The following is a 16,732-nucleotide window of genomic DNA, read 5'->3' as shown; positions in this document are numbered from 1 at the left end:
TCTGATTCTGGAGCTGGGTCTAAAAGCTGCAGCTGATTTAGAAATGAGAAATTAGACCAAAGACCAGGATAGAAAAGAGGACATTTCTGCATAAGTGTAATTTCAACAGAGTAAAGAGCAGAGGTGCTCTGACTGATCAGAATATGAAGATTATGGTGTGATTTGTGTTAAAAACACAGGATAAAAGAAATGAAATTAAAGCTTCTGGTCTAGACTGAGGAGCAGAGAAAGAAAGAGGAAAAGTAGGAGGACGTGTGTGAGTGTGTGGTAGTTATGCAAAGACTGTGTGAGTGTGAGCATAGAGAACATAGCGGAGTGTGTGAATGTGTGAACAGCAGCTCTGAATATAAACTGAAGTCCAGCGAGTCTATAAATAGACGTCAGTTCATTGTGAGAGATTACAGCTGAGCGAGCGAGCCAGAGAGAGAGAGAGAGAGAGAGAGAGAGAGAGAGCAGAAAAATCAAACCAGTTTAACTTTTCCTTCAACAGATTCACACGAATATTAAATATTTGAACATATTTTCCTGTCAGTGGGCTGGTAAGCATGTTAAGAAAAATGACATTATAATTTTAAAGTTTTACTTTAACTGATGTTTAAGAATTTGCAACTCTAAATTTTATTCCATTTATCAGGAAAAAACCTACAAAATAATACAAAATAAAAAAGTGAGTATTTTATCATTAATAAAAGTTTATTTTATTGTTATTTTTTTGTAATTAATTTTTTTGTTTGTTTTTTAATCATTAACAGCAAGACAGAAGCCCAAAGGTATTGACAACACAAACAATACAGACCAGACTAAAGATGGTTCTTACAAAAACAAAAGAAAAAAAAAACAAAACATCAACAACAAAAAACAACAAAGAAAAACAAACAAAAGCAACAACAAAAAAAACAAAGAAAAACAAACAAAAGCAACAAAAAAAAACAAAGAAAAACAAACAAAAGCAACAACAAAAAAAACAAAGAAAAACAAACAAAAGCAACAACAAAAAACAACAAAGAAAAACAAACAAAAGCAACAACAAAAAACAACAAAGAAAAACAAACAAAAGCAACAACAACAAAAAAAACAAAGAAAAACAAGCAAAAGCAAAAACAAAAAAACAAAGAAAAACAAACAAAAGCAACAACAAAAAACAACAAAGAAAAACAAACAAAAGCAACAAAAAAACAAAGAAAAACAAACAAAAGCAACAACAACAAAAAAAACAAAGAAAAACAAGCAAAAGCAACAACAAAAAAAACAAAGAAAAACAAGCAAAAGCAACAACAAAAAACAACAACAAAGAAAAACAACCAAAAAAAAACAACAAAATATAAAACAACAACAAAAAAAAACAAAAAAGAAAAACAAACAAAAAAACAACATAAGATAACAAAGAAAAACAAACAAAAAACAACAAAGAAAACAAAACAAAAAAAACCAACAAAAATAAAAACATTAAAAAAAAAAATTATACACCCAAAAAAAGCCGAAGGCAGCTCACTGATACAAGTGTCCTGACGCCCCCATTAAATAACTTTATTCGTACACATCCCTACAGACATACCAACAGATATTTCTTTGCTTTCTTATATTCCATTCCAAATGAGATGAGTTTGCATCAATGTTTCTTTACTGTTCCTTTTTCCTTCTTCTGCCCCCCCTTTCTTTTCTTTATCAAAACATACATATTTCAAATGACCATTAGGAAGAGTTGAAAAGATTTTCCACCATCATTTTTAGGGAAACACCGCCCTCTTGTGGTGAAACCTGCAGCTTCAACTGCATTTGAATTTAGCTTCTGGAGTATTTAAAGGAAAAGTGCAGTTTTTATTCTAATAAATAATAAACATGAAAAAAAAAGAAGCATTTCTGTGTGAAATACATGAAAAATAAATCAGATGATGAGAAAAAATAAAAGAAAAACAGTGACAAACATGCAGAAACAGCAGCACTGACAGACAGAGAATGTGGTCATGTGAATTTACTTTTTGAGTTTTTAAAAATAATTTTTAATGGATTGAATACAATTTTAAAAATGCATTCGAAACAAAGAGAAGAGCAGAGTTATAAAACAACAGAGGTGAGCTGAATTCACCACAGGAACAAAAATAATCTCATCTTTATGTGGAGCTAGATTTGATCTCATAATTAGGAGAAAATGATCAAATAAATATCATTCCTCTCCAGAATAGAGATAAAGACGGAGCATTTTCATCTACAATCAGCCTACGTATTCATGTTTACATGTTCATGAGTGATTTTTGTCTTCTTTTTTCTAGGCTCTAACATTTTTTCACCGAGAACGATGACATCTTTATCTAGTAAACCTAACCCTTTAATTTATTTTTATCACATCCTTCTCTCATAATTATGAAGCTTTTCAGGTGAATTCCACGCCCCTATCTCTGAAGTCTCAGGAGAAAAAGATCCTCATATTTTAACAATGAAATTCTAACATTCTTTTCCAGTGATCTCCTAAACCTTACATCCATGAGATCATTCTGAGACCTCTAACTCTTTTCATAAGGAAAGAACATTGTGAACATATTTCCCTTGTGGTGAATTCTCCTCTAAACATCATAAATAAGAGATCAGAAATAACTGAAGTCATGAAAACTCAGCTATAAAATGGACTTCTTCATAAAGGTTCATTTTTGTCTCAGGAAAAAGAATAAAACCTGCTGACTTTTGTAAATAGATTAAACATTAAAATAAATTAAAGTGACATGTTCAGCACTGTTTGACCTTTGAGAACCTTCAGCACCACACTCCTGTCTGTTTTCTTCGTCTCCTGTCAGACAAGACCGAGGGCAGAGCAGAGCCCACACAGCAGGTCGACCTCCAGGTAAACTCGGCAGAACGTCAGAAACACGCCGAGACACGAGAACCCGATGAGAACCCAGAGAACCTGAGCGCTGAGGTAGAGAGGAGCGAGTCTGCAGAGAGAGACCAGGTCTACGTCAGAGTCCAGTCTGGTTCTTACTAAATCTGCTTCTATCTGATTTATCCCCCTTCTTTGATTGTTTCTTTTCCCCTTCTTTGAGAGGGACCCAACTGCAGTCAAGATGGCCGACATGGGCGTCACTATACATCAAATCCATGCCAGAAGTCCCAAGCGGAAGTTTCTTCTTCGTGTTGGATTCAGCTGCCAGCGTTTGTCAGTCTTTTTCATGCCTAAGCCTAACCCTTGGTGCTGGATCTCAAATATATCACCTTCCCCACCTCTTTCTTTGTCTGCATGTGTCTGTGGACTTGGAGAAGGTTTAGGATTTTCCCTATGGGGGTTATGAGGGGGGTTTTGCTGGAATATGGGGGCCCAGGGCCACTGTGGTGAGGTACCAGGATGTAGGCCTCCACCAGGACTGTCCCCATCACTGATTCTGTGATTTCGCGGACAGGAGAGATTCCCACAGCCCTTGGTCTAAAGGGTTCCTCTGGAAAATCTGTTTGGAGGTCTTAGAACTTTGACCCAAACAAGAACCAGGACCCCTACACCTGGACAGGAAGAGGGCCGGGGGTGGGACATTGGGACTAAAGTCTCTTTTATTTGAATTTAAAATTGAAATATCTGACATGATCTGGCACTAAGAGTGGATTCTGTTGGCTGTTTCATAGTTTCAGTAAAACTTCTGTGAGGATGAAGAATAAAAACACGAAGAAGAGGAGTGTCGTACCGTCCCTGAGCCGAGGCCGAGTATCCATGAAAGTACCGGAACCGTCCGTACAAATACACCAGACCACAGACTGAAGACAAACCTACGATAGAAACCAGACAAACATGAAGACGAGTTTAGGTGTTTCAGAGTAAACACAGGGAGAGACTGGAGGATGACCTTGGCTGAAGAAGAGTCCAGACGTCCAGAGGACGGTGATGAAGATCGGGAAATACTCGGAACAGTTGGCTCTGGGCGTAAACACAAAAACACAGATCAGGATTAAACTGAGAGGGCAGGGGAGCCAACGCTGAGCATGCATTTACCAATCCGGACTCACTGGGCTCTGAAGACTCGCTCGAACTCCGGTGGGCCGACAGTGGTGGGCGGAGACACTGCGTACTTCCTCCTGGCATAGATCACCTGGAGAGAGAAATACGCTGGAAACACAAACAGAGACGGTTCTGATGTTTAGAGTCTGAGGGGTCGACTAATCTCAGTAACACTGTTGATGACGCGGCGGATTATTTATATCATCTGAATAAAGGCTGGATATTTCAGTTTGGTCCTGGACTTCTCTGGCCTCCTGATGGCCTTCCTGCTCCAGGACCATGCCCTAACTCTCCAGGTATCCTCCCAGCTGACCCCTCCATGATGCACACAGTCACCCCTGGGGTCTGGACCAGCCCACCAGGTCCTGGGCACCCAGGATGGGGTGGGCTGGAGGTGGCCATGAAAGTACCGCTGTTCCTAAATCCATCAGCCGGCCCTCCCCATCCCGCTCTCCTGGGAACGTCAGCATCAGACACACGGACTAACAATGACACCCAAAGATGCACAAAGAAGTCCATCCAGCACCTCTGGTCTGAGTCAGCGTTCAGGCCTCATAAGAGTACAGTAAGACCAGGAGGACCAAGGACCAACAGACCCTGACTTTAGTCTGCTCAGAGACTGGGAGGCCGTGGTGTATCTCAGCCTCACAGTCAGAGGATCCATGGATTACTCTGCAAAAGTGAACTGCTCTGCAACCTCCACACTCTCTCCATCCACAGGCACAGATTCAACAGCAGCATCCAAGACATTCCCAAAGTCCTGGATCTTTGTTTTGGTCCAGCATTCCCAACGCTTCAACCTCCACACTCAGCCAGTGAAGAAAGAGAACATCTACAACAACGTTACTCAACCCTGCTCAAAGAGCCAAACTGTGGAAAAATACCTGTGCAAGAGCCACAATCTAAGTGGTGAAAAGTGGCAAAAAAATAAGTTGAAGGGGGCAAAAAGCAGCAAAAATGGGTGAAAAGGAGCAAAAATTGAGAGAAAAAAGGGTCAGAAAGTAGCAAAAATGGGTGAGAGGTGACAGAAATAAGTTACAGGTGGCAAAAAAATGGACCAAAATTGGCAAAAAATATGGCAAAAAAAAAGAGTGGAAAGTGAATAAAATAGGCAAATAACTGTCAAGAGTAAGAAAAAGGGCAAAAAATAGGAAACAAGTTACATTTTTTGGCAAAAGGTAGCTATAATAGGGGAAATTAGAAAAAAAAAGGTGAAAAAGGGCAAAAATAGGATAAAAGTGGCAAATAATAGGGAAAAGTGGCAAAAAAGTAAGAAAAAAAGAGGTATTTAATGGCAGTAGGTAGCTTAAATGGGCAAAAAATTGTGAAAAGGGCCAAAATGGGTAGAAAAAAGTAAGAAAAAGTGGTATTTTATGGTTTAAGGTTGGTTAAACGGACAAAAAGTGGCAAAAATTGGTTAAAGTGGCAATAAAAATAAGTTAAAGTGGGCAAAATGGTTAAAAAGCAGCAAAAAAGGGTGAAAAGGGGAAAAATCTGCATAAAATACTTTGTGATAAGTGACAGAGTCACCAGTTAACCTAACGAGCATGTTTCTGGTGGTGGGAAGAAACCGGAGAACCCACGCAAGACCCTGACCGGGAACCAGGAACCTTCTGGCTGTGAGGCAACAGCGCTAACCCCTGTGCCGCCGTCCAGCCCTGAAACATACATGTAAAATATTAATTCTGTTTTTTTTATTTTAACCCTTTTAAGGTCACAGCTCCAACGTTTATTATAGGAAAAGAAAAACTAGTATCATCTCAGTAACAGGGCAGAAAAACAATAAAAGGTGTGCAGCATGCTTTGAATGGGAAAAAGTAGCGCCATCTGGTGGAAAAACATCAACATTCAAAATGGAAAGCTAGTAGTCCAAAATGAAATCTTTAAAAAAGAGGAAAGCATTAGTTTATGTTCAGATAAACAGGAAATTAAAAATGTCATTTTCAATGGTTTTCAAGGGGACATTTTTGTCAGTTTGTGTGTAGTTTAGTCATTTTAGGATAATTTAAAGAACTGAGACTACAAATCTAAAAAATTGACATGAATCTCCTCTGGAGAAAAATTTGAGCTTTATTCATTCAACACAGCCAAAATGGCTTGAAAATTAAAACCTGAACGGCACAAAGGGTTAAAAAGACGGCATTTTTCAGCTGAAATAAAGCTGTTTGCTGCTTCCTCTACTGATTTTACCCTCAATCTGAATTTCTGCCACTCAGCAGCTAGAACAGCAGACTAACTATGGCATCACCTGAGTAACTCTACAGCACCGATCATCAACTGGCGGTCCGGGGGCCATATCAGGCCCCCCAGAGCTCCCTGTCTGGCCCCCAAAAGATCATTGAATTCAGAAATGAGGAAAGAGGATGTTGTTTTAAGATCATCCTTTGGCTTTAAATGTCTGCAGCTGTTAAATCAATCCCACAAACAATAAATATTAAAATAGTTTCAGACTTAAAGTTTGATCTGTTTTACAGACATTTACTGTCATAATTAGTAGATATTCAAAAACAGAGTTAAGGTTGGAAGAAGTGCTGCAGAAATGACCAGATAAAGTGGTGAAAAGAGGTTAAAATGCAGAAAAAATTGTTAAAGAGGAGAAAAGGGACAAAAAGTATTATGAATTGGTTAGAAATGACAAAAATAGTTTAAAAAAATCATGAAAATGGGTTATAAATGGGCAAATATAGAAGAAAAATGGCAAAAATGGATAAAAGAGTGGCACAAAGGGGTTGAAACATGTGGGAACAGTGGTTTAAATGGGATTAAGAATGGCAAAGGAAGCAAAAAGGGGCACAAAGTATCAAAAGGGCTAAAAGTGGCAAAAAAAAGCCAGGCAAATTAGTGAAAAGGTGTTCAAGACTGGCACACAAGGGAAATAATTGGCAGGAAAGTTGCAAAACGGGGTTATAGAGTAGAAAAATGGGTGAAAAGTGGCAAAAATGGTTAAAAGTTGCAACCTTTGTTGGAAAAACATAATGAAAAGAGTTTAAAACGTGGTAAAAATGGATAAGAGTAGCACAAAGGGGGTAAAACATGCAGGAAAAGTGTTTTAAATGGGTTAAAGAATGGCAAAAAATCGGGTTAAGAGGAAAAAAGAGGGGTTAAAATGAGTTAATAGTGGTGCTGAATGACAACTGTGGAGGGCTCGTTCTCTGTGATGTTCAGGGGCCTGGCCAGCTCTGTTGTCAAGCTGTAGCATGATAGATAATAGGTATAGATCTCAGTGGCAATGCCTTAACATGTCCTGCATTTGAAAGAAAATACAAATACTACAACAATAATATGTTAACCAGACCAAAACATACATTTAATTTTTGTGTATTTGAGAGTCTGGCCCCCAGAGTTTCTGTTGAGACTAAATCTGGCCCTGGTGCAAAGGTTCTTGATGACCCCTGGTCTACAGGATTATTCTGCTTCCATGCCTGCTGGGGTAAGAAGAGGATTGGTACTTGATAGTGGAGATCTACAGTGATGCCATTACATGAGGCAGTCCAAACGTCTGAATTATGACGAAGAACATTCCAATTATTCAAAGAAAAAACAAAAAAATCAAGTGAACCATAAAGAGAAGTAAAAATGTAGATATTTAAATATTTTTCTGCGTATTACATGTCGGACCTGCTGAGTCCCTCTCGATCACGCAGCCACAGACCAAAGTCCATCATGTTTGTAGGAAATGCAAATTTGATTCATGAAATAAATACATGATCCTACAGAGTAAAAGCAGAAACATCATGAAGCAGACAGACTGAAAACAAGATGAAATGTCATAACAGGAAGCAACAGACGGAGAAACGGTTTCAAAACTGATATATACAAAAAAAAAACACTTTAAATAAAAACATCTACAATTAATAACTAAATAAATTTAACAAACTAAAGATTGTTAATGAGGATAAAATAAATCTGTTCATTTTAATTCTACAATAACTTCTTTGGATTTTTAAAATAATTATCTTTTGATCGATGTCATATTTCCCAGCATGCCTCACTCACCTTGCTCCAGGACGCCAAGCACGGTGACGGCGGCAAGGATGACGGCCTCCTCCAACATCTTTGCAGGCAGACGAGGAGTCAGAGCGAGGGATGAGACACAACCAGGAAATACACTGGCATAAATACACAAGTAGTGGGCGGAGCCAAAACACACCTGACCAGGTGAAGCGTCTGCTCTCCTCTGGCAGTCTGCTATGAATGAGCCTGTTAATGTGCTGCTCTGCTAAAAGGCTCATCGATAACAACAAGCAAAAGGTTGGAGCACAAATCCTGATTCCAAAAAAGTTGGGATGGAGTTTTAAATGTGAATAAACACTGTAAGCATCTGAGGACATGAACTATTGAAGGATTGAAAGTGGAAATTTTTCCCTTTCTCGCTTGATGAACTTCTTACATTTCTGCCTCAATATTTGCCAAAGGGACCATCTTTTATTGTGAAGCCATGTCGTTGTAACTCCAGTAGAATGTGGCTTGGCACTGTCTCACTGAAATAAGCAGACGTCTGATTGGAAGTTTATGCTGATATAAAACCTCTCAGAATTACTGGTGCCTTCACAGATGTTTAAGTGAGCCATACCAGAGGCACTACTACACCCCTGCACCATCAGAGATGCTGGCTTTTAAACTTCTGAACACCACATCAGTAGTTTCCATCTGACCACAGAACAGTTTTCCTTTTTACCACTTGCTTTTCCAGCCTTATTATGGCCTATCCCTACTTTTTTTTAAATGTGTTGCTGCCACCAAAATCAAAACAAAATCAAAATCTCTCAGCTTTAACATCTGATATGTTCTATTGTGAATAAAATATGGGTTTATGAGATTTGACATGACTTCTGTTTTTATTTACATTGTACACAGTGTCCCAAATTTTTGGAATTTGCGTTGTATAGTTAGAGGTGCAGATTTAATCTCTATAGTAAGATATAAGTCACCAAACACAGGAAGAAAGACAGCAGCCAGACATGTTTCTAAAGAACTATATTTACATAATACTCTTGTTTTACAGAGAACCATATCAAAAGTATAAAATACTTACAAAAACTCCGCTGCAATATATAAAAATAACATCTATCTTCTCCACATCATTAGGAAAGGCTTACATACAAAAAATATATTTATAGACATTTACACAGAGCCCGTTCACAAGAGAGAAACCGAGAAAACCTGCCGGGCCGAGCCGAGCCGGGCCGGGCTGAACATGAGCCAAGCTGGGCCAGAGGTCGGCAGGAGAGCGGCAGACGAGAACACGAAACCAGCCCCGAAATAATTTTACAAATAAAATACACAACAGGTCCGCAAACGTTTCTCTGAAGACGTATGAACAGTACAGTAGATAGAACATCCGCCAAAAAACAGGACCGCTGGCAGCTCACAGATCCACCAAATAAAAAGGACCACTGCCGGCTAACAGATCCGCCAAAAAGACAGGACCGCTGGAAGCTCACGGATCCGCCAAAAAACAGGACCGCTGCCGGCTCACAGATCCGCCAAAAAACAGGACCACTGCCGGCTCACAGATCCGCCAAAAACAGGACCGCCGCTGGCTCACAGATCCACCAAAAAACAGGACCACTGTCGGCTCACGGACCCGCCAAAAAGCAGGACCGCCTTTAGCTCACAGATCCGCAAAAAACAGGACCACCGCCAGCTCAGGTCTGCCAGATTTGCCAAAAAAACAGGATCACCGCCGGCTCATGGATCTTCCTTTAAACCTTCAGAGGCGCCAATTATGAGCAGCATCTTTGAGCAGCCATGATGAGGAATCTTGATATTAAAAATTGACCAGAACGTTTTAAGTCCAACTTGAATTTTGAATGAGCAACAGGAGGAGTGAATGCTTCACTTTGTCCATATTCATCCTTAAATTTATAATCTATAGCCGACGTTACGGGATTAATTTAAACAATTTAAAGTCTTTTCACAAACAGAATCAAATCAGAAAGGCAGAGCACAATTTAGAGTGGAATAATGACTTAAAAGCTGCTTCAAAGTGTTTTTTTAACAGTGACAAAGCCAAATTTCAACTTCAAACCCTTTACACCAGGTCTACGGAAGTCTTAAGTGGAGATTCATTTATAGGTTTCATAACTTGTGTTGTCTGCTTGTTTCCTAAAGATTTATTTGAATGTAATAAAGAAAAAATGCTGGATTTATAAATTGTTAATTTAGGGATATGCATTTCAAGGAAAAACTCTTTGAGGGTCACTTAATTATTTCTTATTGTTTTGGATAATTTAACTCTAGATGCAGTAATTTTCCCTAATTTATATATTGGATACAATAAAGTGTTTGTTAAAACAGAAGAACTGAGACCTTTCAAGCACCTCAACCATTACTATTGTCCTAACTAATTTAAAAAACAGCCTTCAGATGTGGTGCGGCAGCCCTCTGCAGGTGGATTTACATTTCGACCTGGCACGGGTGAAATCAACAGAAAAATAAAGCGTCGCCCACCCCTTGCTGATTTCAGTTGTTTTCATATGATGTAGACGTTTACGTACGACTAGAAAACAGCATCAGTATCATCAGAACACAACATGAATAATTCTCAAATTGTACTCAAAAACTGCTTTTTGTTGGAAAATGCTGTGTCCGCTTTGGGCTTCCATAGATGTTAAATCCAAATAGAGTATTTCAGAAAGACGAATTCATAAAGATTTTGTAACCTTAAAAATCACACTAGCACCATAAAGACCTGCACAGTTGAAGATTTAAGTCTTAAATGATCATTAAAGATTTAAATTTATGTTTAATTTTTTAAGTTCAGGGAAAATTTTCCTCCTAGTTTTGTCTCCTCTGTGGATCCGTCCTTCTCTCTCTAAGCTGCTTGTGTCAGAAAATTTCTAAAATTATTCACTGAATGCATTTATTCTTTAAATCACAACAAAATCAGGATCCTGGATGCAGCTACAGCTGGAGGAAGCAGACAGAAAACTGGCTCCTGTTTCATGGAATTCTTCAGTTTCTGCAAAATGTCCCTTTTCATTAAGGCTTGAACAGAGTTTAGATGTACAGCGGCATCTTTATTAAACTTCGTGGATCTTGTCTCACTGCTGTGTTTTCTGTGTTTGAGTTCAATCAGAAAACAAGCGCTAGAATTAATGCTTTATCCATAGCTCAGTATAGAAACTACATTTCAGTTCATTCTGAATTAAATGTGAAATAAATGGCGGCTGTCACCGGGAAGTTTAGTTCCGACTCTTTACTGCTGAGAACTTTTTAATGTTTCAGAATCAAAGGAAACTCTGGAATACCAGCCTCTAAAACGCCTCCATAATGTCTGAAACGTAGGATTAAGACCGTTCTGATCTGATGATTCCTGCAAGGAAATACTAAAATTATTCCCAGTTGCTCCAAAACACTGGAGCTTTATAACACATCGGTGCAGGAATAAAATACATTTGTAAAATCAGATCTTTGAATAATTCCCAGTGACTTTCAGAGAGTAGTTCTCGTATAAATGCACATCCCTAGATTCATTATTAAAGGGGAAAGCAAGGTTATTATCCAGAGACAGCAGCATAAATAAGTTTAGAGAAAAACAGAAATTCAGAAAAGAAAATGTCATTTCTGCAGCAGTTTTCTTCACCAGTTCTTAACCTTCAGATTTTAGAGGAATATTTTGATGTTTTTGCATATTTTACTGAGGATGGATGCACAAAAACATCGCTGTGGTCCTTCTTCTCATTTTAATATGTCTGACATGAGGCATTTTGGTTTAAACCTGCTGTTTTAAATGTCTGACAGGAGACGTCAGCTGAACAAATGTGATGTTTTTGCAGAGCAGGGTCACATCACACCATCTCTAATAATCGTGATTTCTTTGAAATCTCTGCTGTATACTGAGTAAAGTCGCTTAGAGTTTAAGAATATCATAGAAAGAATAAGAACGTCCTGAAGGTGGACTACGACAAAACATCCTACAGAGGATTACTGATGCCAGACTGCAATGATAATAAATGTTTTTGAAGCTCTGATAAAAGTTTAAGTTTTACTGCAGCTGGAATCATAAGAAGAGAGAAACTCAGTGGATAGGTTTGTCTTTAGTAAACACGTCTGCAGATTATTTCCATAAAACAAACAAGCTGCTCTGTAGTAGATATTTAAATAACTGAGCCTGATGCTCATATTTGCCTAAGACATGTAAATTAGTCAGGCTCAGACAACGTCTGATTTAGTTTCATCACAGGAACATGCTGTGGTAAATTTATACCACACTAGAATAAAGGCCAGAGATGAGCAGACAGGATCAGATTATTACACTGCTTATTTTTTTTGCTTTAAGGGAATTTAAGTGTTTTGCAACCTGGGGGATTTTCTTACAAATTTGGGGGCTTTATGAACTTAAATGTAGAAATTTTTTAGTGTATTAAGGAGATTTCTTCATCATGCAGCAGGTAAACAGACAGTAAAGGCTGGGGCTTCAGTCTCCAAAGACGACCTCAGAGCCATTAATCCATGATTGACTGCTGCAGGCTGCAGAAATCTACAGACAACACTCAAAACTTGACTTCTATATTTCTTTTTAGACTCCAAAGTGTTAAAAAAATCAGACTTAAAATGCAGGAACCATGCCTCTGCATCCTCAGGAAAAATGAAAACCACAATACTTAACTTTTGAGGAAAACATGCAAAAACAGCAGAATGCTCCTTTAAAATGTAGCATCATTCAGCTTATTTTTAAGAATCATGTTAGTTAGGGTTTCTCTTTGTTTCAGTTGTAATAGAATGTTTTAAGGATGTGGGAGCTGTGGGCCTGTAGGTGGCGCTGTGGAGCAGGTGCAGTGGTTCAGTAGTAGTCTAAATACGCCTCCTCCATGCAGTCTCTGGTCTACGATGTTTCAGTCTTCAGCACAGACTCCAGATCAGTCTGACCCGTCGCTCTGTTACAGATTTACACACAAAGGTAGAACAGGACTGAAGCATGATGGGATACAACAATCTGGATGTTTTTAGAGGGATTAAACTAAATTAATCATCTGAAAACCTGCCAACATTCAGACTCTGATGTGTCTCTCCATCACCCTTTATATTCGTTTATTGATTTTTCAGCTCTTTACTTGATTAAATTCATTTCCTGCTCCTTAAAAACCAAAAAACCTTCAGTCTTGTTCTCGCCGGAGTGTAAATCTGCAGCAGCCAACTGATCGGTAAATCAATAGATTAATAAAAGGAGTCTGGCGTGACTCTTGCTGAGCAGAGAGAGGTTTAAAACTCTCCGACGGCTCGCCGTTCTGCTGTGATGACGTGAGAACTTAGAACGTTCCCGTGACCAGACCGTCTGCACGTCTGAACAAACATGAAGGACCAAACATCTCCACTGAGACCATCGGCTGGCGTTCAGAGGCGGAGCGAGGAGCAGAGTGACCTTCAGCTCACGCTGCGGCCAACGCTGACACACCTGGTGTCTGAATCGACCAATCAGAGCGGGCCAAACATGGCGGCCCAGGTCTGTTTTGCAAAGAAGTCCTCGGAGCCTCGTCCTCGGTGCAGACGGCGTTTTCTGGCGTAACTCTGTCTGTGTGACTAGTGGTGGCTGGCGAGCAGCTCGTCGAGGTCAGCCATCCACTCTTGCGTGCTCTGACTCTTCAGCAGAGAGTCGACCAGCTCGCTCTCGCCAGCGAAGCTCCCTGACGCCACGTTGTAACCGAACGATACTTGCTGCTGCTGATTGGCAGTCCTGGTCACCTGGTAACCTTGGTTACACTGCATTCCCTGGCGACCGTTGCCCTGCGGCTGTCCAAAGGCAGCAAGGTCTGGCAGAACGCCCTGGCCCTGATTGGCCTGCTGCTGCTGAGTCTGTTGCTGATTGGCCATAGGCTGGCCGAGGCTCTGAGGGTTGGGCTGCGCCCTCTGTTGAGCAGCCATGTTTGTCTGCATCATCTGCTGTCCGGGGTTCAGGCCTCCCATTGGACGTCCGCCGGGGTTGGCACCAAAGGGTGTGGCGTTGGGTGCCATCTTGGCGATGCGCTGCTGCTGCTGCATGTGGAAGGCGTTGGGGGCATTGTTGAAGGCGTTTGGAGGCAGGCCGGCGTTGCTGGACGGCGGCTGATTGGCCATCTGTTGCTGCCAGGCGGCGCTCTGAGCACCCTGCATGCCCGCCGCCATGGAGGCAGGCAGGTTAGCGCCCATATTGTTCTGCATGGAGCCCGGCATTCGGGCCGCCGCCGCTGCCGCCAACTGCTGTTGCTTCAACATGGCTGCGTTAGGCTGCGCCTTTAGGTGCTGCTGCTGAGCTAGCAGGTTCTGCCTGTAGGGGGCGCTCATGGCGCCCAGAGTCTGACGCTGCAGGCCGGCCTGCTGAGACGGGTGGGCCGGGTGAGATGGGTGGTTGGGGTGAAGGTTCATGCTGTTATAAAGTGCCTGCTGCACATCAACGCCGGCCCCGCCCCCTCCACCTCCACAAGACGACAGACTGATGTCAGTCTGGTTTGCCGCAGGGGGCGGGGCAACTCCACCAGCAGACACACCTCCCTGACCCATGTTCATAGCCAGCATGCCTTGGTTCTGAGGGAACATACGCTGGGATCCAGGGGCGGGGCCTCCCATCGAGCCAACACCGCCCATTGGCTGAGAGGAAGCTGAAGAGGAAAAGAAGAGTTTGTGAACAACATGAAAACTACTTTTAATCATCTATCAATTTATTTAATTAAACACTGATTAGCTATTGATTTACTTAATTTAAACAGGGATGAGTGAATGATTTACCTTTTTCAAACATTTATAGTTATTGATTTACTTTATTCAAACACTGATAGTTATTGATTTACTTTATTCAAACATTGATAGTTACTGATTCACTTTATTCAAACAGTAATAGTTGATTTACTTTATTCAAACATTGATAGTTATTGATTTACTTTATTCAAACATTGATAGTTATTGATTTACTTTATTCAAACATTGATAGTTATTGATTTACTTTATTCAAACATTGATAGTTATTGATTTACTTTATTCAAAAAGTGATAGTTGATTTACTTTATTCAAACATTGATAGTTATTGATTTACTTTATTCAAACACTGATAGTTATTGATTCACTTTATTCAAACATTGATAGTTATTGATTTACTTTATTCAAACACTGATAGTTATTGATTTACTTTATTCACACAGTAATAGTTGATTTACTTTATTCAAACATTGATAGTTATTGATTTACTTCATTCAAACATTGATAGTTATTGGTTTTATTTATTCAAACAGTGATAGTTATTGAATTACTTTATTCAAACATTAATAGTTATTGATTTATTCTATTCAAACATTGAGAGTTATTGATTTACTTTATTCAAACATAGATAGTTATTGATTCACTTTATTCAAACATCGATAGTTATTGATTTACTTTATTCAAACATTGATAGCTATTGATTCACTTTATTCAAACAATTATAGTTACTGATTTAATTTATTCAAACATAGACAGTTACTGATTCACTTTATTCAAACATCGATAGTTATTGATTTAATTTATTCAAACATTTATAGTTAATGGTTTACTTTATTCAAACATAGTTTTTGATTTACTTTATTCAAACACTGATAGTTATTGATTTAGTTTAATCAAACATTTAAAGTTATTGATTTATCTTATTCAAACATTGATAGTTAATGGTTTACTTTATTCAAACATTGATAGTTATTGATTTTCTTTTTTCAAACATTGATAGTAATTGATTTTCTTTATCTAACATTGGTAGTTATTGATTTTCTTTATTTTAACATTGATAGTTACTGATTTTCTTTATTCAAACATTGATAGTTATTGATTGATATGAGTCAGAGCTTTAGATTTAGTTAAATTAATGATTGATAAAGTCTATAAATGTGTCATATCCAACAGTTTCTGTAAACCAGTGCACACTCCATCCTAATCTCCATTAATCCCAGTTATCAGCTATTTTCAAGTCGAGCTGCAGTCTGAGCCGTCGACTCGGTGTGATTTAAAAACTATCAGCAGTTCAGTTCTGATGAACTCTTCCCATCCTCATTTACATTTCAAATCAGCCGTCAGCATCATTTACAAACTCAGACAGATGAATGTTTGTCCTCAACAACGATGACGACAGCGTCCTTATTCAGAAACCTTTAATTTCTCTGAAACTCATCCACTTTCATTCTGCTGTAAATCCAGACTTTATTCAAACAGACGCTCTGAATGCTGCATAAACACTTAGAATTCAGAAAAATTAATGTAAATCTAGTTCGACTTGTTTTTGTGCTGACAATCAAACTTAACATCTTTGCTCTGATTAATAAAAGCCTTGATGTCACATTAAAGACAGGACAGAATACATTTAGATAGAGCGCAAAATAACTAAACTGTAAATATTAATTCTACACCAAATGTTAACTGTATTCACCTCCTGTTCTTTTTTTATTTTATTTTATTTCTGTTGCTTATTCGTATTAAAATTCGGTTGTATTTTACCACCCCCCAAGAATGGCTACCATAGCATGGTGGGGGGGTTTGTGTGGACCTGTAAACCTGGCAGCTATATCGATGGAGGCATTCGCTCCTGGTAGGGTCTCCCAAGGCAAACTGGTCCCAGGGGAGGGTCCAGACAAGGAATGATTCAGAAACTCACCATGAGCCAGCATTTTGGGAGCCCAGATACCTCGCCTGACAAGGGACACCCCCCCGGAGCCAGACTGGGGGGGCCTCACAGGCAAGCATCTGGTGGCCGGGCTTCTCTCCATGGGGCCCGTTTGGGTTCAACCCGAAAAAGATAGAGCCGCCCCGCTGTAGACC

At 39.5% G+C, this 16,732-nt stretch overlaps 2 protein-coding genes across 3 annotated transcripts in view; both read right to left on the bottom strand.

Annotated features, from left to right (window-relative positions):
* Nucleotides 1-2,785: 2,785 nt before the first annotated feature.
* On the bottom strand, nucleotides 2,786-8,030 carry ltc4s (leukotriene C4 synthase). Its single transcript, XM_041798223.1, has 5 exons — nucleotides 7,973-8,030; nucleotides 3,985-4,084; nucleotides 3,825-3,895; nucleotides 3,666-3,747; nucleotides 2,786-2,927 (listed from the first exon to the last, which is right to left on the bottom strand). The coding sequence occupies exons 1-5, from the start codon at nucleotides 8,028-8,030 to the stop codon at nucleotides 2,786-2,788; spliced, it is 453 nt and encodes a 150-aa protein (XP_041654157.1).
* A 908-nt stretch (nucleotides 8,031-8,938) lies between these two features.
* Nucleotides 8,939-16,732, bottom strand: part of maml1 (mastermind-like transcriptional coactivator 1) — a 47,822-nt gene continuing 40,028 nt past the window's right edge. For both annotated transcript variants that reach the window (XM_041797370.1, XM_041797371.1), the window contains exon 6: nucleotides 8,939-14,556. In XM_041797370.1, coding sequence (XP_041653304.1) covers nucleotides 13,502-14,556 — 1,055 coding nt within the window. In that variant the 3' untranslated portion in view covers nucleotides 8,939-13,501. The remainder of the gene's footprint in view (nucleotides 14,557-16,732) is intronic.

Source organism: Cheilinus undulatus, linkage group 10 (assembly GCF_018320785.1).
Source record: "Cheilinus undulatus linkage group 10, ASM1832078v1, whole genome shotgun sequence".
Classification (NCBI taxonomy): Eukaryota; Metazoa; Chordata; class Actinopteri; order Labriformes; family Labridae; genus Cheilinus; species Cheilinus undulatus.
This window is presented reverse-complemented; position numbering and strand designations above follow the sequence as displayed.

Coding starts and splice junctions, on each gene's coding strand:
- ltc4s (XM_041798223.1), bottom strand. CDS start 8,030: ATGTTGGAGGAGGCCGTCATCCTTGCCGCCGTCACCGTGCTTGGCGTC. Junction 4,085..7,972: donor GCTTGGCGTCCTGGAGCAAG/GTGAGTGAGGCA, acceptor TTGTGTTTCCAG/CGTATTTCTCTCTCCAGGTG. Junction 3,896..3,984: donor GAGCGAGTCTTCAGAGCCCA/GTGAGTCCGGAT, acceptor GTTTACGCCCAG/AGCCAACTGTTCCGAGTATT.